At 39.8% G+C, this 21827-nt stretch overlaps 1 protein-coding gene across 2 annotated transcripts in view; it reads right to left on the bottom strand.

Annotated features, from left to right (window-relative positions):
* Positions 1 to 605: 605 nt before the first annotated feature.
* The window catches only part of IGFBPL1 (insulin like growth factor binding protein like 1), a 49695-nt gene continuing 28473 nt past the window's right edge, over positions 606 to 21827 (bottom strand). Inside the window, exons 2-5 of one of the 2 annotated variants that reach the window (XM_083356902.1) lie at positions 9747 to 9856; positions 8399 to 8515; positions 2617 to 2770; positions 606 to 799 (exon numbers count right to left, since the gene is read on the bottom strand). In XM_083356902.1, the coding sequence (XP_083213028.1) occupies positions 2621 to 2770; positions 8399 to 8515; positions 9747 to 9856 (377 nt within the window). In that variant the 3' untranslated portion in view covers positions 606 to 799; positions 2617 to 2620. The remainder of the gene's footprint in view (positions 800 to 2616; positions 2771 to 8398; positions 8516 to 9746; positions 9857 to 21827) is intronic. The other variant, XM_083356903.1, reaches the window with a different exon arrangement.

The following is a 21827-nucleotide window of genomic DNA, read 5'->3' as shown; positions in this document are numbered from 1 at the left end:
GAGGGAGGGATTTGTGTGTTGTGTGTGTATGTATGTGAGTGTGTGTGTAATTTAATGACACGTGTTCTACGTTCTGCATCTTTAAAATTTTAAATGCTGAAGTTGACTGTGCCAGTATAGTGACTGAACTGTTGGGCTAGTACAAAATTCAAGAAAAAAGAGAAAATATTCTATTCCACCCGAGCCATGAAAATTCAATGGATAACTTTGAACCAGTCACTCACTCTTCTCTCACTTACAGGGCTGTGGTGGATATATAATGAAATAAAGGTCTTGGAAGAAAAATGAATATAAATCTAGCAAATTTCGTTCAAGTGGTTAAACTAATGCAATATTAGTTTAACCACATTTAAGTGGTTAAACTAATGCAATACAATGTTATTTTGGATTCTTCTCACTTAGAGGGCCATTTAATTTTATGGGCAAAAATGATGGAGAATCCATTGCTTAGCGAAGGGAGAGGTCCAATGAATATTTTGTCTCAGTTTTAAATGGCCTTGAATACAGTAATGTTTTGACAGTTAATTCGTTGCTATAGTAAGTTGTAATGTTTTCTAGATATACTTAAGAGTGCTAATAAAAACATTTTTTTAAAAAAAGCATGCTTTTATTATGTCTTTGTTACATCCTAACTATATGTTCAATATTCATCAAACACTAAAAAACGGGGTACAAATATCGCTATTACTCAAGAAAAGATTGAGATGGTATCTTCTAGTCTTCAGGAAGTTAAGAAAGCATTCACTAATTCATTGGCTTCTAGAGTGTGTTCAATTCCGATCCCACTGGAGGATGTCTCCTAGACAGAAGGGGAAAGGGGGAAAAATTAACTTGTGGCATCACAAATAATATTTATATGCAGTTTTATAGAAAATTAATTTCAAGGCTTCTGTTTGGATTCAGAGGGCTGTTATCAGGTACAGATAAATAATTGGTTATAATTCAGCTTATTGTTCTATTCTTAATTGTTCTCTTTCTATGCTCTCTCCTTATGTAACCCACTAATTTTCTTTGCATCCAAAGATGCATACTCTCTCTTTTCATCCCTACCTTTTAGCTCCTATTTTTAGTAAAGGTAAAGGTTCCCCCAAACATGCGTGCTAGTTTTTTCCGACTCTACGGGCCGGTGCTCATCTCCGTTTCAAAGCCGAAGAGCAAGCGCTTGTCCGAGGACGTCTCCGTGGTCATGTGGCCGGCATGACTAGACGCCAAAGGCGCACGGAACGCTGTTACCTTCCCACCGTAGTGGTCCCTATTTTTCTACTTGCATTTTTACGTGCTTTCAAACTGCTAGGTTGGCAGAAGCTGGGACGAGTAACAGGCGCTTACTCTGCTACGCGGCACTCGGGATTCGACCCGCCAAACTGCCGATCTTCTGATCGACAAGTTCAGCATCCTAACCCACTGAGCCACCGCGTCCCACTTGCTCCTATTTTTATAAGACCCTAAAATGCACTTTCTCCTGTTCCACCAGATTCCCATCTGTTCTGGTTCTCTGTTTTCCTTTTAAGATGAGGAGGAAAAAGTGCTACATTTCAACTTTGGCCAACAACCACTGATCCTGCTTTGTGTGGCAGCTATTACAACCAAAGCTATTTGCATAGCGTGTATGTAAATGAATGTGGGCTGTTTGCAGAATGATAGCCTGGCAGTCATATGCCAGAAAATGTGGCATCAATTGCTGAACTTCTCAAACATATGGAGTAGTTCTTGAAAAAATGTAGGATAATATCACATACTGTAGAGCAGGGGTGTCTCTAACTTTGGCAACTTGTGGACTTCCAACTCTCAGAAGTACGTACCTAGCCAGCCATGGGAGTTAAGTCCACAAGTCTTAATTTTGCCAAGGTTGGACACCTCTAGTATAGTTTCTCTCTATACTACAAATTGGCCTGCATTAACATGTTTCGGTGCAGTTAAACAGGTTAAAGGCACAGTTACGATACTGCAATAATAATAAAGGATTCTCCAGTTTCCACACTACCACCACCTTAAGCAATATGAGATCCATGTATGCTATCAAGTCCCCTGACCTGTTCTCATTATTGTGTGGTCTAAGCATCAAGCATTTAACTGTCCCAGCAAGTCTTGTCAGTTTTCTCTCCCATCTTTTTTTTTTTTGAGAAAGTGAGCCAACCTATCTGCCTTTACAGATATTTCTGCATTGAAATCCACCGTGTATATTATGAGGTTGAGGATAGCAATCCCCAATTAGCCAAAAATAAATCACTGCTGCAAAAGGTCTCATTTCTGAGATGCTTCAGAGATTAGAATTGAGGAGGTGGCCATAGAGTGGCCATTTCCGGCAACGTTTCCGTAGTTCCTACAATGCCTTGATTTTGCCTGTAGTGAAATGTACGTTGATTCTGTTTGACAGCACTGGGCAAGGATATCTACTAATTTCCTTTTTAAAAGTTAGAAACATACCCAATGTAGGATAAAGTTCTTTCAGTGGATAATTCTTGTAACGTGCAATAATGGTATGGAAACTGCTTATAAATATTCCACGGTGGTCAAGTCGTGTAAGCCTTTTTCCCCTTTTTCATATTATTATGCCATCGTTTATGAAAAAAAGGCAGGCATTTACATTCATTTAACAAGGAGGACTAAGGTTACCTTACTACTTAGCATCTTCTGGTGCTGGGAAGTGATCCTTCTTATTTTTACTCTGGTGTAGGACTTTAATAGTCCCCTCTGCCTGTGTTTCTCCCACCATATTTGTGGCATGACACTGGTAAACGCCCTCATCATCTTTTGTCAGTGGATTAATCTAGGGGAAAAACAAGCACACAAAACATATTGTCTGGGTGAGGAATGTAAAATTTACACAAGCTCAAAACCTAAGAGAGAACTTTTATAAAATGTTTTATAGATGGCATTTAGATCCTAAAAAGCTTGCAAGTATGTATCCGAACTATCAGCCAAAATGTTGGAGGTGTGGTGGCGAAGATGCAACATATTTTCACATATGGTGGACCTGCAAAAAGGTTAAGGCTTTTTGGATAAAAATTTGGTGGAATATGCAGAAGATATTTAAGAAAAGGATAAAGTTTTGTCCGCAATTGTTTTTATTGGGCATAATTACAGATGCTACTGTTGTGGACACTAAGTTGATGTTGAATTTAATTACAGCAGCAAGACTTTTAATAGGTCAATATTGGAAGAAGGAGGAACTGCCGACTATAGAGGAATGGACTCTAAAGGTTTCTGACCTGGCGGAAATGGCAAAGATCTTGGCTTATTTGAAAGATCATTCGCAAGAACGTTATATTATGGAGTGGAAAAAATGGATTGATTATATCCAGAACAAATATGGGACTAAAAAGTTTCATTTAGCATTTGAATAAGTCTTCCTTTCTTTTTTCATTTTCTTTTTTCTTTTTATATGTAATATTAATATTGCTTGTAGTTATCTTATATGAGCTAGAGAGCGATAGATTTAAGAGTTTATTGTTGTTAGCATATGGATGTTTATGATTGTTTTTTGTTTTTATACCTTGTACTTAGCTCTGGGAAGTCGGGGGGGGGGGAGGGGGAAATGGGGGGAGGGGCAGGGAGGGATAGGTAGGGATGGGGGGAGGGGGGATTGTTAAAAAAAAACATATTGTCTTTGGAGTCTTCTTCCTTTTCTCCTATAATTGCAGTGTGATTGTGTTTGCATACCCGTAATCCTTTTTTTATATTGTATTCAATAGAATCGGTGACTGAAAAACCTCTTTCTGACAGCACCATTTAGTAAACTTTTGGGTACAGCAGTTCCTTTGCTATTTAGGAACAATAATTCTTGTTAAATGGTAAGTCCTCTCCTTGTATGCCAAATATAAATACCATTTTGATCAGTCAAGAACAGACTTGATAATTTCTTGGTGATCAATTGGGAAAAAACAACCTCGTCTATTGTATAGTCTAGTGTGCTGCAGCTGCCAAAAAAGCCAACACAGTGCTAGGCTGCATTAACAGAGGGATAGAATCAAGTGAAGTACTAATACCACTTTACAATGCCTTGGTAAGGCCACACCTGGAATACTGCATCCACTTTTGGTCACCACGATGTAAAAAACATGTCGAGACTCTAGAAAGGGTACAGAGAAGAGCATATAGGGAGGAGGCTAAAACATATAGGGAACGGTTGCTGGAATTGGGTATGTGTAGTTTAACAAAGAGAAGGGTGAGGGGTGACATGATAGCAGTGTTCCAATATCTCAGGGGCTGCCACAAAGAAGAGGGAGTCAAGCTATTCTCCAAAGCACCTGAAAGCAGGACAAGAAGCAACGGATGGAAACTAATCAAGGAGAGGAGCAACCTAGAACTAAGGAGAAACTTCCTGACAGAACAATTAACCAGTGGAACAACCTGCCTCCAGAAGTGGTGAATGCTCCAACACTGGAAGTTTTTAAGAACAGACTAGACAGCCATTTGCCTGAAATGGTATAGGGTTTCCTGCCTGAGCAGGGGGGGTTGGACTAGATGACCTCAAAGGTCCCTTCCAACTACTACTACTACTACTACTACTACTACTATTACTTCTTCTTCTTCTTCTTCTTCTTCTTCTTCTTCTTCTTCTTCTTCTTATTATTATTATTATTATTATTATTATTATTATTATTATTATTATTATTATTATTATTATTTCAAGGTATGCAACTCCTATAAAATTAGTAAACATTACATGTACAAAGTCCAATAAAATCAACTGCAGTCATCATCAAAGATAAAGGCTCCCTGAGTTAAGATCAGTGGTGGGTCTCTTGGCAAAAAGAGAGGTTGTTTGCTACAGCCTTTTTCCTGGCTGCTTTTGCATTTCCTGGGTTAGCCTACAGCTGCAGGCTCCATGTATGATTCCCCCATTCAAGTACTGGTCTTTAATGTGTATCACACACATAAAAAAAACCAGTTGGGGCTTTGATAGCACCTTTGTGCTGTCATCTTGACTATTTTGATCACATCCTGAGGACATGTTGGTTTGGCGGCTTAAAATTTCAAGATAAGACAATGGCAGCTATGGGAAATTCCTGGTAGACAAAATTGTTATTAAGAGGTTTTCCTGAAGATAGAAGGAGTTTTGGTTTATTTACAGTATATATAATCAATTAGGTATCTATTCTAAATTTTATGATTGTATTATAAACATTTATTGCTGTTGTTACTCATTTTCTATAATATTACAATCAACTATTAAAAAAGAAATGTTGATTGTAATGTTTTTTTGAGGTTCAGATTTGAAAAGCTTGGGGAGGAAGAGGAGAATAAGGAGTAGTAGTAGTCCAGGCTAAACACAAACCAGGTTTTCTCCATAACTTTCAAATTTTATTTTCTAAGATTTCTGTCCCAGTTTTTAGGTGGATGTCCAAGTGAAACTACATGAGGTTTTGCAAATATTTGTTCTTGCACAGGTCATGGGGGGAGTGGCAATTTTCAAAGCTAAATTCCTCCCCACTCTTGCAACAAACACTTATATGTCTGTGGGTTCTAGATCTGGATAAAAGAGAGTGATTCTTCTCTGCAAGAAATTGAGATAACTTGGTCTACATAGAACAGGGGTGTCAAACTCAATTTCATTGAGGGCCGCATCAGCATTGTGGTTGCCCTCAGGGGGCCGGGTGGGTATGGCCAGGGTGGGCGTGGCCTACTGGGTGGGTGTGGCTAGAGTGCGTATGGCCTACTGGGTGGGCGTGGCCAGCTCTACATCGTTCGCATCAAGGGTGCCTATGGGGGCCTGGGCAGGAGTGGGACAGATCTGAGGGTCTCTGGAAGAAGGAGGGTCTCTGGGCCAGGGCCAAGGCAGTGGGGGCCGTTCCCTCACTGTTTCCAGGGTGGCTTCGCGGGCCACATGAAACCACTTCGCGGGCCGGATCTGGCCCCCGGGCCTTGTGTTTGACATGTCTGACATAGAAGAAACAGCGTGATTGGTCTTCAAAGCCATAATCAGTCCCAGTAACGCATGGGACTGACACAATGCCATGGACAGCTTTGCCTCTTTCTACCTGCCTTTTTAAATTCTTCAACTCTGGGAAACTTTAAAACATTTTTGTTGTGTTGTTGGAAGAAGGTAGGGATTCTGGTTCCCATTCAACAAAATCATTCTTTCCAATAATTCCTGGGAAAAGAGGGAAATGAAATGGGGGATTTTCAAATCGTTCACATTCTTCACTGAGCAGAGAGCATAGCGTGATGTCTAAAAGCAAGGGAAGCAACATGTTTGACATAGGTTGCCAAAAAATACACATCACTCAAACGACTAGTGGTAATGGAGGTTCTGTCTTTGTAACGTGAATGTATGCATCAGTCTAGGACAGGGGTCCTCAAACTTGGCCACTTTAAGGCTTGTGGACTTCAACTTCCAGAATTCTGGCTGGGGAATTCTGGGAGTTGAAATCCACAAGCCTTAAAGTGGCCAAGTTTGAGGACCCTTGGTCTAGGAAGATATTCTGCATTTCTGAAAATGGTATTGACATTCTAATACATACTAAATCTTCAAGTAAATTTGTATTAATAAAATGACTCGGGTTTGGCTAGTCTAAAGAAAAGAAGAAATAGAGGAGACATGACAGCAGTATTTCAGTATTTGAGGGGCTACCACAAAGAAGAGGGAGTCAAATTATTCTCCAAAGCATCAAAAGGAAGGACAAGAAACAATAGTTGGAAACTGATCAAACAGAGATCCAACCTGGAATTAAGGAGAAACTTCCTGTGAGGACAATTAACCAGTGGAACAGCTTGGCTCCAGAAATCGTGGGCACCCCATCACTGGAGGTTTTTAAGAAGAGACTGGTGTGGGAAGTCGCCCCCCCCACCCCCCAGAAGGAAATATTAAAAGGGCAGAATATATTTCCCTAAAGGATTTTAAAAGCAGAAACCAACCCTGCCCTCAAGTCTCTCTGTCCCAAGCAGAAACCAAGTCTGCAGGAATGCAGATGTGATAATCTTGTCAGGAAACTGGGATTAGGAAGAAAGATTGACGTCAGCCACAGCCCCAGGGAAGCAGGATATGACCCTTGGGACATAATAGGATTTACCCACCACCATCAGAATACCAGAAAGGCACACCCAGACTCAGGTCAGAATACGTGACACAGGAAATAGAAAGCCTCAAACAGGAACAGGAAACAACCTCAAGAGGCCCAGAGGGTATAAAAACCAACTCCCCACGTGCTCACTCTCTTTCTTCCAGAACCTTCTTCCTGTCTGGCTCTCCTCTTCAATAAACTGTAACCTTCTTCCTAAAGCAGTCGCCATGTTGTTTATCCCCGGTTTGGACTGAACCATGATGAAGACTTTTCCTTCAACAAGTGTAAGGATGAATACTCTTACTGTCAGTGAAAAGGCACTTGAAAGAGAATTGCACACTTGCTACAAAGCCTAAAGTCCCTTTGATCTTCCCTTACACCAACGATATCCTTTAAGCCAGCATGACAAATAGAATGAATAATGGCGGAGATCCTGTTCCACCCATAGATGCAGAAGCTGTAATTTCCATACTTGCCTCTAGTATCCTTTTAGCTGACCCAGAACGTTGCATTTGGTGGAGCTAATACTTTTAGCCCGTTCTTTTTATAGGAGAGAGTTAAGGAACGTTGAGAGGCAAAATGGGTGCTTTAAACCACGTCCACTCTAAGCATCTATTTTATGCCCTAATACTTCTGAAACCCTGCAACTATTCCCAGTTTTATTGTTTCATACTTCTAAGAAAGCACCCTTCCCCATAAAATCCCAATCTACAAAGCCTGGAAAATTTAGCATTGCTCATTTGCAAGTTGCACCCACAGTGTCCCTCAGGGGCAGTCTCTCTCTCTCTCTTTGTGTACTTTTTTGTGTTTCAGCCAGGATTATACACAGCCTTTGGCTAAATTTCAAAATCTGTCTAGTTTCAATCAAATCGGTTTCTGGCATGGGCAACCTATCTATCTCCTGACAGTCTGTTGAGAAGGGTAGGATCACGATGGTACGAATAAATGGGTTGACAGAAGGAAATAAAATAAAATAAAGAGGAGGGGCTACTAATTGACAGCAAACCCCCACCATCCCCCTCACTCCCTGCTTTCCCACCACCCATATTTTATTCTCATATCGCTATATCCTTATTGTTTTCTTTTTCACGGTTTATTCTATTGTTCCATTGCTTTGCTACTGTTATGTTTACACTTCATTTCTCCGTTTTTGTTGTTGTAAGCTGCCTAGAGTAGCCCCACAGTGAGATAGGAGGCAAATAAATTTGACAAATAAATAAATAAATTTGGCTTTCATACCACAAATGACTGGGTTTAATCACACTCACTGATGATACACAATCCTAATGGATCATTCACCAAAGAAATGAGATCCTACACAGAAAAATCGTACCATGTCCCTGTAGCTGTCCCATTACAAATGGCCGCCTTGCTCCTTCTGACGTACTTACCAAAACCCAACCTGTGCTCTCGTGCTTAGAAGGACCACCTCGAACCTGAACAGCCATGTTAACTCTGTCTCCGGGCAATTCCTCCAAGAGCCTAACTCCCTTTGGGGACTCAGTGACCTGTGGAATTTAATGAAGACAGCATGTTTGAAAGACATTCATTGGCTTAAAATTATTGGTACATCTTATTCAAACATTTTCATGTAACAACTTGTAATTAAAAAAAAAACCTTACGGCTTTGTTCAGTGGAGAATAATTGTCACTGAAGAGTTGAAATGACGGGTCCTTGGTGCTTTCTGAGCTTAGTTGTTTTCTTGCTTTGTTTAATAGTTATGCCTCATCATAACCTTACATTCCAATACGCTACGACACTTTATTTGCTATATTGTCAGTGCTTTTTTTGTAAAAGAAAAAGGTGCCGGAACTCACACGTGTCATACCTTGCCTACCCTACAAGGTTCCATCCAAAAAAGGTGCCGGTACTCCATTCTGAGCGTTCTACGACAAAAAAAGCCCTGGCTATTGTACTGCTTTTCCTAGCCTACCGTAACTCAAGATTCCCCTTCCCGGGATATTTATAGGTTTAACCATCTAATGTAGGGTGGTCAGTTAGAGGCCTTTGGACCACTTTTTTGGATCCTCAGAGGCCCTTCTTCTATGTGCTGCCAAAGATCAAGAGCATTATGAGAAAGGAAACACAAGACATTTGTTGTGCAAGTCCTAAAATAGCCACAATGCAAAGATTTATTTAAAAAATAATAGAGAAGGCTTGCCACACACATACTGTATCTTTACCTCACTCACTGCAATCCTTCAAAAAGGGTGAGAATCTACCTCTATCACACAACAGTCTCTTCTTACACTGTATATTCAAGAATAAACCGAGCTCACTGAATTTAAAATACATCTATCACCAGGACTTCAATGCTTTTGTCAGCTCCAGCTAATTAAGGATAAAGAAAAAATTGTTAATACATCCAAATAAGGAGCTGCTCCGCACTCCTGCAGGATTTTAATGGAACCTTTAAGATCCATTCTGTGAGCAGCTCTATATCCTGTAAATTGATCCTTTTTTGAGTTCTAGAGCACGGGTGTCAAACTCGCCACGTGATATGACGTGACGTATCGTGACTTTTTTTGCATTGCTGGAGTGGGTGCATTATCTGTATGATACAACCCGCCTGCAGGCCGGTAATTTGACATCCCTGTTCTAGAGGGTCCAGGATCAACTGAATATAGACCACAACCTATTCCCACAAGTTAGATATTGCTTTTGAATCAGAAATATGCCTGGCATTGCTGTAGCTGCCTGATTCAACCAACTGGCATCTAGAAAGACCCTTAACCTACTTTCTTCCACGTGATGATTGGTGTTGGAACTGCTTTCACTTCACAGGATAGATAGACTTGGGCTCCAGTTACATTGTGAATCGTTTTCGGTGGCACAACTACAGCAGGAGCTGTAAGAAACAGAGATATACATACAGCATTTTAGAATTACTGTGCTTCTATTTGGAAATAAACAGATACATCTGAAGGCTGCACTTTTTAGCCTTGTGAGTTTTCATGGAATGGAAATCATAAAAATAGTTCCCTTAGTGGTTGGTTGCAGGTTAATTCTTTGCACTAATATCAGTACAATTGCTTTAAAGTTGTATTTCACTTGCTAGGGTGGAAATATAATGCTTAACAATTCATGAAGAACAATCTGGAGCCTTGGAAAGAATTTGGATTCTTGAGTGGCATATAAAGATATACAGTATATCTTTTTCATTGTCCCTTCTTCTGGGGCAGCTGTAGAGATATACATCAGGAAACACAAAGACAATTTAAGAAAAAAGCCGCCGTTCTCCAGGATGTGGTGCTGTTGCTCTTTCATGGAATCCAATAGTGCTTCTTGAAGATTTTCTTAACTGCCAGCATTCAGAGTTCTTAAATTCTTGTGCAAGAAAATTTCAGGGTCTGAAAAAAATCAGACTCTTAAAACATGTAAATGAAGTATGAATATGATTACAGATGTACAAAGCAAGAATCGCAGAAGTGCCTGATCTGCACCATTATGCAACATGTGAGTTTTAGGGGAATTGAATAATGCCCTGATCTGATCCTGGTAAGAAAAAAGAATTTTGAAACGAAATGTACAGTCTGCTATTAAAACAGTCCACACACCATTAAATGCAGAAACAGACAATCTGGAATTTCCAGATGTTGTTGAATTCAATTCCCAAGACCCCCTAACCAGTATAGCTAATACTGGGACTTCTGGGAATTGTAGTTAAGCAATCTCCAAATTCCTAATATTAAATCATGATTCAAAGAAGGTAAGCTGGAACTTACTTATTAAGGCTTCTAACAGTTTAAATGGTTTGTAAAAAAATTATTATCTTCCTAGTATTTAATATTTTAAAATACATAGTTTTAGTATAATCTGCTGTTAGTTTTGGTTAAGGATTTCTTTAAATCCTTCTGATGCATGCATCTATCATCTATCTATCTATCTATCTATCTATCTATCTATCTATCTATCTATCTATCTATCTATCTATCTATCTATCTACGTTTGCATGTTACTAAGTATTATTTTAGTAAAAGTGGAATTGTAGGTCTCTTAAAATTAACAGGCTTAGTGATTTTAAGACTACCAGTATGGAAACACACATTCCTCATTCAACTATGTTCTATCTGACTGGGTGACTTTTGGGCCAGTGGTTTAGAATCCAATTGCCTGTACTGGAACTAATATTGAAATGATTAAATGCAAGAAAAGAAGATTCCCAGATATTCTGGTATGCACCCCCAAAGGAAAAAAATGTGATGTAATGAACAGCTGTTCTATAGTAATTCTTAATTCTATGCACCCAAGAGATTTTTAATATCAGGATTTTTCAACATTATCTTCTGGGGTGAGGGAGTTCCAAAGCAAAGATATGTGTGGTTTTCTATACCGGAAAGGATTATAACTCCATGTTTTTGTTCATTCTTGAGTCTCTATTGGTTCTGGGACACCCAGGACCAATTGGCAGCAGCTATTCTTTACATCTTATTTGGTAGAAGTGAAAAAGGAATAAATATACATGCTGGCGGTAGTGACTGCTCTTTCAAACTAGCAAGGCAACTCAAAGGTTCACGTGCCTTAATCTTTCTATAGTTCCCCTTTTGATTTCACGCAGAGTTCCCTCTTAGCTGTATCTATGGCAACATTTCAGAATGATGGCAAACCTTCTGGGATGGAGGGAGGCGGCTTGCGGCTTGTAAAATTAAGCCAATTTCCTTTCAGCTTCCACAATTCACAAGGAATATGCAGACAGCCTGGATTCCCTTGCCATTAGCACTGCTTCCCTTGCAGATGGCAATTATCACCCTGGGGGTGGGGGTGGGGGGTGGGGGGTGAGAGAAAAAGAGAGACTTCTCAATCTGCCTCTGAGAACACAATACAAAATCCCCATCTCCATTAGGCTTGGCTGTTTGGAACTGACATAGCAAGATGTGTTCCACACCTGGCATGCTGGGAGAATCCCAAATAGAAAATGCCTGCAGCTAAAGCAACATGGAAGACAGGAATGCATGGCTGGCACCTGTCCCTTGTCACAATGTTCTTTGAAAATGATGGGAAAACGAGGGAGTGAAGGGCCATCTGTTAGAAGAACTCCCCATCTGTAACATTTCAAATGAGAAATTAATGTTTGTAGTAATTTTATTTAACTGCTTCTTTTAAAAAGGTGAAATGTCCCATCTACTAATTTCCTTTAGATGCCAGTATTACAGGTAGCCATTTAGCAGTTATGATGAGGATGGAGAAGAATCTTTGCAACCAGTCTTTGCATTTACAACTTTCCCAAGTCTGTAAAGCCAAGGAAAATGGAAATAAGATCGTAAAATTGTGATGTTTCACTTAGCAACTTATTTACTTAACAACCAAGTTGCTGATCCCAGTTGCCATTAAACAAGGAGTACCTGTATAGCTGCTGAAACTCTTCTGGTTCCTGAATTAGGATGACTAGGGAACATAACTGTTTACATGTGCTTTAATACAGGGTTGTCTGTTAGATGCACTGTACCTTTGGTGGTGAGGAGCAGTAGCAGAATAGTTTTAGAGTTTATTCTTTATAGCAGTTGGCTATAACTCTTTTATTTTACAATTCTTCCATATGTACTAGATTTGCCAAGATTAATGGACAGCAATGTTGTAGCCACATTAAGTCCCTTGCCAATGCTTTTGGTGGGCAAAAAAGATGTAAACTAGATTGCCAAAGAATGAAATCCAAATGGTCTGCAAAAATGTGACATTAGGCATCAGATATATAAACAAATCTCATTATCTAGAATCAGGTAAGAAATAGGGCATGGACACTGGAGTAGAAAGATTTGGAAACATTTTTTTCTTAACAGAATAATAGAATAACAAAGTTGGAAGGGACTTGGAGGTCTTCTAGTTCAACCCCTGCTCAAGCAAGAAACCCTATGCCTTTTCTGACAAATGGTAGTCCAGTCGCTTCTCAAAAACTTCCAGTGGTGGAGCATCCACAATGTCTGGAGGCAAGTTGTTCCACTGATTAATTGTTCTGTCAGGAAATTTCTCCTTAGTTCTAGGTTGCTTCTCTCCTTGATTAGTTTCCATCTATTGCTTCTTGTCCTGCCTTCAGGTGCTTTGGAGAATAGACTGACCCCCTCTTCTCTTGTTTTATAGGCCTGAGAAATCATGTATTTTCCAGTTTGTATCAGGAGTTCTTTGTGACAGATAAAATTGATTTTCATCTGCATGGTTGTGGTACATGATAAATGTCAACGCTGCTAACATTGAATGTTATTGCTTGACAAGAGATGAAGAAGTAGCTATTTCATATGGTTAAACTTGTGTATTGCTTTAAGACATTTAGTTTAAGGTTGGGAGGAGGGACCAGTAGGATTGCACCTTTCAAGGCCATCTCTAAGATAAGACCTTGGCGGGTTTTCTAACGGAAGGGAAACTGATTCTTTAAATTAATTGGAGAATATGATTAATGACAAAATTGGAAAGGTGTTTTGTGTTTTAATATATTGTGCAAGGGGCGGAGATTTCAGATTCCAGCTTCCTTCGAGCAAGCATTTGCTGGTGTATTAGGCTAATAAAGGACTTTTAAGGTAAACAATGCCTCAGAGTCACTTGAAAAGCCAATACATCGGAAACTTGACAACTTGACAACACTATTAGGATCAACAATATTGTTTTAGAAACTTTTAGCCTGTAAGAACTAACAAATATACACCATGATAACATCAGTAGTTTTTAAGATGTCATAAAACTTGCTACATTTGCTTTGGCAGACTTAATACCTCTTTCTTCTAAACCAGTGTTTCTCAACCTTGGCAACTTCATTTAAGATGTATGAATTTCGGACTTCCGGTGGCGACGCGACGCTGAAGACAGCCATTTCTAGGCTGTCCGCTCCGCGGCTTTGTAGAACCGCCGAAAACAGCGCCGATCAGCTGTTTCGGCAGTTCGGAAGCCCCCTCCTCGGGAGAAGAGGAGGGGGTGAGTACCCAGGTAGGGGTTGAGCTCTCCGGGGCCACCTGAGCTTAAAGTTCGGGCGGCTGAAGGATCGAGCCCCCCCGAAGCCTGGGTTTGCTCCGGGCTGCGCAGCGTTTCTGCTCCGTGCTTTTGGGAGCAGAACAAGGCGTTAGCAACCACCCCTGCCAGCAGGAAAGGATTTTGGAGTGCGAAGATGCAGGCAGAGCGATACAGGAGATCAAGGTGAAAGTGGACTTTTGTTCTTTAGCTCAATGGTTTTTGTAGACTGAAAGTGAAAGTGCGTAGCAAGTAAAAGTGGGGGGAAATGGCGGCTAAATCTTCCAAAGTTCTCAGGAGTGCGGGGGCTTCCCCGGTGCAGCAATCCTCGTTGCAAGCTTTATTGCCCCCTGCACCTGCTCCAGCACTGACAGTTAAAGACTTGCAGGATGCTTTGGAAAAGCACTCACAACAAATAGCAGATATTATAGATGAAAAGCTGGATGACAAGTTGCCAGAAAAGTTAGCTGAAGTTATGGATGAAAAGTTGGAGGAGAAGTTCACAGAAATGAGGGCAGACATCTTGCTTGCACTTCAAGGTATGGCTTTATGTATTGAACGCTTGGATGAAAGAGTGGAAGATCTCAGCCAAAATAATTCCAGATTAGAAGCAAAAATGTTAGAGACTGAAAATGTGGTGGATAAAATTGACAGCGACTTAACCTTGGTCCAGTACCATGAGATGGAGTTTGCTATCAGGATCAGAGGCTTAAAAGAGAATCCTAAAGATGTGATTACATATAAGGAAATCCTAAGTTTGGAGAGGAACGTATGGTGTTTGAAGCCGTATAATTTTCTACGAGAAGAGAAGATTGTTCAAACCTGGTTTCAATATGGGCAACTACGGGCCAGGTGGAAAGAAGATCAGAAAATTGTTATTTCAATGACTGATGAAAATCTGGTAAAGCAAATTAGAAATCAGGGTCCAGCACATATCAAACAGATATATCTTGCATTGATAGAAATTGACTCAGAAACAGAACTTGTTAAAGATTGCATGATAAAATGGGCTCAGAATATTCAAGAAGTTATCACAATGGAAAAGATCTGGGTGAGGAACGTAAAATTTACGCAAGCTCAAAATTTAAGAGAGAACTTTTATAACTCAACTCAACCCCGACAAGACCGAGTGGCTTTGCATACCTTCATCCCAGGTCTATTCGGATATTCCATCTCTCTCTATGGGGGGTGAATTATTACCCCCCGTAGATAGGGCTCGCAACTTGGGAGTCCTCCTAGATTCACGGCTCACCTTGGAAGATCACATGGTGGCTGTGACTAGGGGGGCTTTCGCCCAGGTTCGCCTGGTGCGCCAGTTGCGGCCCTATCTAAGCCGGGATGATTTATGCACGGTCACTCACGCGCTCGTGACCTCTCGTCTGGACTACTGCAACGCTCTCTACATGGGGCTTCCCTTGAGGACCACCCGGAGGCTCCAACTGGTACAGAATGCAGCCGCAAGAGTTGTGTTGGGAGTCTCCCGATACTCCCATGTCACACCTCTGCTCCGTGAGCTGCATTGGTTACCAGTTGCCTTCCGGGTGAAATTCAAGGTGCTAGTAATGGTGTTTAAAGCCCTACATGGCAGGGGTCCGGAGTACCTTAGGGAACACCTGCTGCCGGCGTCTACTTCCCTCCGCCCTGTGCGTTCCCACAGAGAGGGCCTCCTCAGGGTGCCACCGGTCAGAGAATGTCGACTGGTGGCCCCCAGGGGGAGATCCTTCTCTGTGGGCGCCCCGGAGCTATGGAACCAGTTACCGGTTGAGCTCCGGACGGCGCCCGATCTTCGCTCCTTTCGCCGCGATCTGAAAACATACTTGTTCGAGCAAGCCGGCCTGGCCTGAGGGGGGATTGGTGGGGGTTTTTTACTATTTTTATTGGGTTTTTTTGTATGTATTAACTGTATTTTTAATTGGGCATGTATTTAATTACCTTTTATCTTTTGTAAATCTCTGTGTTTTATTCTTGCCCTGTACACCGCCCTGAGTCCTTCGGGAGAAGGGCGGTATAGAAATATTAATAAATTAAATTAAATTAAATTAAAATGTTTTATAGGTGGCATTTAGATCCTAAAAAGCTTGCAAGTATGTATCCGAACTATCAACCTAAATGTTGGAGATGTGGTGGCAAAGATGCAACGTACTTTCATGTCTGGTGGACCTGTAAAAAGGTTAAAGCTTTTTGGATTAAAATCTGGTGGAATATGCAGAAGATATTTAAGAAAAGGATAAAGTTTTGTCCGCAATTGTTTTTATTGGGCATAATTACGGATACTACTGTTGTGGACACTAAGTTGATGTTGAACTTAATTACGGCAGCAAGACTTTTAGTAGGTCAATATTGGAAGAAGGAGGAACTGCCGACTATAGAAGAATGGACTTTAAAAGTTTCTGACCTGGCGGAAATGGCAAAGATATCGGCTTATTTGAAAGACCATTCGCAACAATGTTATATTACGGAGTGGAAAAAGTGGATTGATTACATCCAGAACAAATATGGGACCAAAAAGTTTCATTTAGCATTTGCATAAGTTTTGATGTGATAATAGTATTGCTTGTAGTCATTTTATATGAGCTAGAGTGCGATAGACTTAATAGCTTATTGTTGTTAGCATATGGTTGTTTATGATTGTTTTCACTTTTATACCTTGTATTTAGCTCTGGGAAGTCGGGGATGGGGAGGGGGGAAGGGGAGGGGGGAGGGCTAGGAAGGGTTGGGTAGGGGGTGGGGTGGAGGGGTTGTTAAGGATAAAATGTATTGAAAAACTTTTCAATAAAAAAAAAGTTTCTGACCTGGCGGAAATGGCAAAGATATCGACGTACTTGAAAGACCATTCGCAACAACGTTATATTACGGAGTGGAAAAAATGGATTGATTACATCCAGAATAAATATGGGACTAAAAAGTTTCACTTAGCATTTGAATAAGTATTGATGTGATATTTGTATTGCTTGTAGTCACTCTATAAGAGCTAAAGTGCGATAGACTTAATAGCTTATTGTTGTTAGCATATGGTTGTTTATGATTGTTTTCACTTTTATACCTTGTATTTAGCTCTGGGAAGTCGGGGACGGGGAGGGTGGAAGGGGAGGGGGGGAGGGTTGGGAAGGGTTGGGTAGGGGGTGGGGGGGAGGGGTTGTTAAAGATAAAATGTATTGAAAAACTTCTCAATTAAAAAAAAGATGTATGAATTTCAGCTCCTACAATTTCCCAGCCAAATATGTTAAGGCTGAGAAAACGCTGCTCTAGACAGATGAACAATAACATCTTAGACAAGAGATGAAAAAGATGAGATAAAAAAGCAGAATCTATTTCTGTCAGTAATATTACTTTTGTTACGTAGGGAATTTGGGGGAAAGGCATCATTTTTAACAAAAGGTAGTAGACATTAAGAATGTAAAAGGAAAAAGAAATGTAGAAAAAAATGCTACATTTTTCTGTTCATTGTTTTAAGTATTACATGTTCTATCCCTTCATCAAAAAAGAACAGAAAGGGGAGCTGTTTCAAAATACTAAAACACTGGGATATATAAAGAATCTCTTATTTTCAATTACTTTTTCAAGGGCACATAGACAACAGTAAGGTTTTGTTACAGCACTGGTATAAGATTCTATCTTTTTAATTAAGAATAACTAAAAAGAAGTAAACTATTTTTGTCTCTGAGCCTGTCTTGACTCCTGGAAACTGTCTGGGCCAGTCCCTGTAACTTTCTTGACAATATTTTCAGAAATGATTTGCTGTTGCCTCCTTCCTAGAATTGGGAGAGAGTGACTGGCCCAAGGTGACCCAGCTGGCTTTGTGTCTAAGGCAGAACTAGAACTCACAATCTCCTAGTTCCTAGCATGGTGTTTTAATCACTATACCAAACAATACGGCATGTGAAATAAAGAGCTAATTGAGATGACGGCTCAAACTGATAAAAACATAGCTTTTAAAAATCAAATTCAAATTCATGAAAAGCATAGCTTAGAGGAAATAGCTCTTGCTCATGACTAAGAACATGCTATTTCTTCTAAGCTATATCTTGTCAAAACAATAATAATAATAAATGGGCATCTTTGATAAATACCATCACGAATTCCTTTAAATAATGTCAAGCCATGTTTATAATAAATAATGAGCTTGATTCCTGTATTTTAATAAAAGGATTGTGCCTGGATCTGTCCCCTGTCTGTAACTTGGCAGATCATTTTATCCACCACAAATCTAATTACAAGGATGACTTTTCCATACCGCCATTTTATCAGTTTGCTTTGTTCATTATCCCTCCCATATTTTCTGACCCCAGAATGCATTTCCACAGGAGCCCAAATTAGTGGGATTTGCCCAGACACCATTTACTCATCTACAGAGATAAGCTTCACAGATGTCAATGCAATTCAGCCTAGGCAGAATTTCCCTGCAGATGCTTCACAAAGGCTGGGTAAAGCCTAAACTGAAGCAGCTAGAAGGAGTACTGAAACCTAGAGAAGACATGCAAATCAGCATCTTTTCTTGAACCTCAGCCATTGATTAAAGACCTATTCCCATTCTCCCCCCCAAAAAAAAGGTTTTTTAAAACAATGCAACAAGTTACAAAAATTAAAAACAATTAAAATAATTACACTAACCTTGAAATATAACCCAATTACAATTAAAAATACAATTAAAACCCCAGTTAATGCTCGCGGAGTAGAGGTGTTACATGAATATGAAACCAACACAGTTTTTGTCCAAGAATCTTTACTACTGTTTTAAACTTGTTGCCAATTTCATTCCCTGAAAGGACTTCTGCAGAGAGATTGATGTGGTGCGTGAGAGTCTGTTAGTTTTATTCTCCTCATAGGTAAAAGTTTCCGCTGTCCAGCCATGTCTGACTCTAGGGGTGCACATCTCAAGGGAGCCAGCATTGTCCGAAGACACTTCTGTGGTCATGTGGCAAACATTATATGCCAAGGTGCATGTGGAACACTGTTACTTTCTCACCAAAGTGGTACCTATTTATCTACTCGCATTTTCATGCTTTTGAGACATAGCCTTTCCTAGTTCAAAGAACTGTCTAAGAGCTACAGCTGGATGCAAGTGAGAAAATGATAGAAGAGTAGGAGTACTCAATGAAGTAGTACAGATAACCCTTGTTTAACAACCACAGTTGGAACCGGCAACTCAGCTGTTACGCAAAGCAGTGGCTAAGTGAATCTATGACTGCGTTTATGATTTTACTTCAGCTCTCTTTTGCTTTACAGACCTGCAAAGGTGATACATTTGTGGATTGCTCACAAAGTTACTTTTCATCACTGTTGTAACTCCAGTTGCTAAATGAGGCAGTTTGCTAAGTGAGGACTACCTGTAAAACTAGAAAAAAAAAGAAGATGGCAGCTACAACCATGCAGTTGAAATCCTACCCCTCCCCTTTTATATGCATCATGACTGGTTGGTTGTGGGTGCCATATTGGCTTTTTTATACTCTCCCTCCCAGAGATAGCCCTATAGATGGAACAGTTTTACTGGAAGTCATGCAGTAGGAACAAATATCCAAGGTTTTTTTTTCCTTGCAAGCCATTTATTTCAACAAAATTGCCTTTCCTATGCTAACCCCCACTACTCCCCAAAAATCTGGTTCCTGTTGGGAGACCAGCCAAAGAAAATGTGCAATAGGATAGGTTTTGCAATTGAGTGGCACAAGGCATTCTATGACAAAGGAACATCATACAGTGGTTACTGCCATCAGCAGCTGACATGCCGCAATATTTCAGATTCCCAATAAAAAATTGCCAACCCCGCCCAGCTCACCAACAGTTTTTCATGACATCTACACCGATAACTCTTTGAAATAATGCAGATTTTTAAGGCAACATCTGCAGTATGACAGTTTCATAACACAAATGTAAGCAAGCAAGCCATTCTTAATTTTTTTCAAACCATACAATATGACAACCCAGCGTGTGTCAGCCTCTTTTCTGTTATTTTATGCAATTCCTGAGTCCATTATACTGTCAATCTCACTGCCTATGGAATATTCTTATAATTTAAGCTTCTTAAAGTTTAACTCTTCACTAACCTACTTGATAATTCCTACTCCACAAACAATTGTTTTACTTCGTTTTATATAAATATAATAAAACTAAAACTAAAAAACTAAACTAATCAATTTTCTAGCCGTTTTGCAAGACCTCAAATCCTCCCAAGGTGGCTTACAGCATAAAAACCAGGCAAAATAAGGATTATTTAAAAATAAGGATTCCAAATGCAATCTGTTAACATAAAATACATTTTAAACTACCTATTAACAGCAAATGCTACAATTTATCTTCAATTAGACATGAAGGAAAACTGAGTTCTTAACATAGCTTTATTTCTCTTGGAAGGGAAAGGGCAAAAGCTCTTAGCCAACAAATAGGAGTTTGAAACTGGCTTTAAAAAAGAAAAAAAAGGGGTCCATATGGGCTGTAGGTTGGTTTTAAACCAACTAAGTCCAATTAACATGCCCATAAATGCAAATTCGATAATATTAAGCTGGTATTCTGAACATTTAATTAGGTCTAAGTCCCTACATACACAGTGGGAGATCTTAGGTTTTAATGATAAAAATCTCTATAAAAAGAATATAAAGAATGTCAGTCATGGTAAGTAATATAATCATACACAGTGCTCCCAATAGGTAACATTACATAGTGGAATAAGATAAAACTGTAGTCCCAGACAAAGGCTGAATTTGTGGATTGTTGTTGTGGGGAAAATAGGAAGCAGGTGTATTAGATATGTTCACCCACTTGAGTTATACATATAAAAAGGAAGGAAATTATAACAATAACCGTCAGTGGTCCCTGCACATTCTGAAGTGTTTCTTCCAAACTGAATCCAAAGCACTGAAAACCTTCAGCATTTTCTTTCTTTGGATAATGGAAAACAGTACTAAAACATCCCAAGTATTTCTTCTGAGAATTTCACGGCTGTGTTGATTTATACAATTGCTCTGAGCTTGCAGGGCTGCCATGAAAGAGAAGCACGTAGTACAAGTGTATTGTTCTGTAGTTCTATGGAATTATGCTCTTCTCCCTTCATTTTTGTTGTTGGGGAAAACACAGTATGTGGATTAAGCTCTACTGACACTAGCAGAGTAAGTGGCACGCTGGCAAAGTGGGGCCATAAAACTCAGCTTTATATAATGGTTAAATATAGCCTTAGGAGCAGAAAGCAACAACAATTAAAATTTAAGAAACCATGCTTTGATTCTCTATTTTATTCGTTTATCCATCCACCCATCCCACCATCTAATTTATATGGTCACCCATTTCAACAAGTGACTCTAGATCAGGAGTGTCAAACTGCCGGCCCATGGACCGGATGCATCACGCGGAAGCTGCGCCCATCCCAGCTCCGGCAAGGGGAAAAAAGTCGTGATACATTGTGACACATCACGTGACGCAGTGAGTTTGACACCCCTGCTCTAGATGGTGAACACAGTTAACTATTTATTTTATTTTATAAAATAAAAACAATTTTAAACATTTTAAAAGTTAAAATACAATGGCTGAACAACATTAAGCCACATCATTATTGTTAGGCATATGGTGTTAGCCTACAATGTTGGGTTGAAAATATATTAACCATAATGCTATGGCTTTAAGAAGTTAATTGGCCAATGGGTGTGTAAGTGTTCTCATGGCTATAAGAGGAAGCTAGGAACATAGCTTCTCTCTCTCTCTGAATTCACTGATATCTACTGTTACTGTTTTTGCTCTGCTGTTGGTTTACTACTGTTGTAACCTGAACTGTGTATTTGACCTCTGGACCGGTAAGAAGACTTTGTAGCTTGGACTGTTGCTATTGTTTATGACTTGGACTGTTTATTTTTGACTGTGCATTTTTGTTCTTACACCACCTCAAAAGTAAAATACTTTTT

This window comes from Vipera ursinii (assembly GCF_947247035.1).
Source record: "Vipera ursinii genome assembly, chromosome: 2".
Taxonomy (NCBI): Eukaryota; Metazoa; Chordata; class Lepidosauria; order Squamata; family Viperidae; genus Vipera; species Vipera ursinii.
The sequence above is the reverse complement of the archived record's forward strand: the minus strand, read 5'-3'. Positions and strand labels throughout refer to the sequence as shown.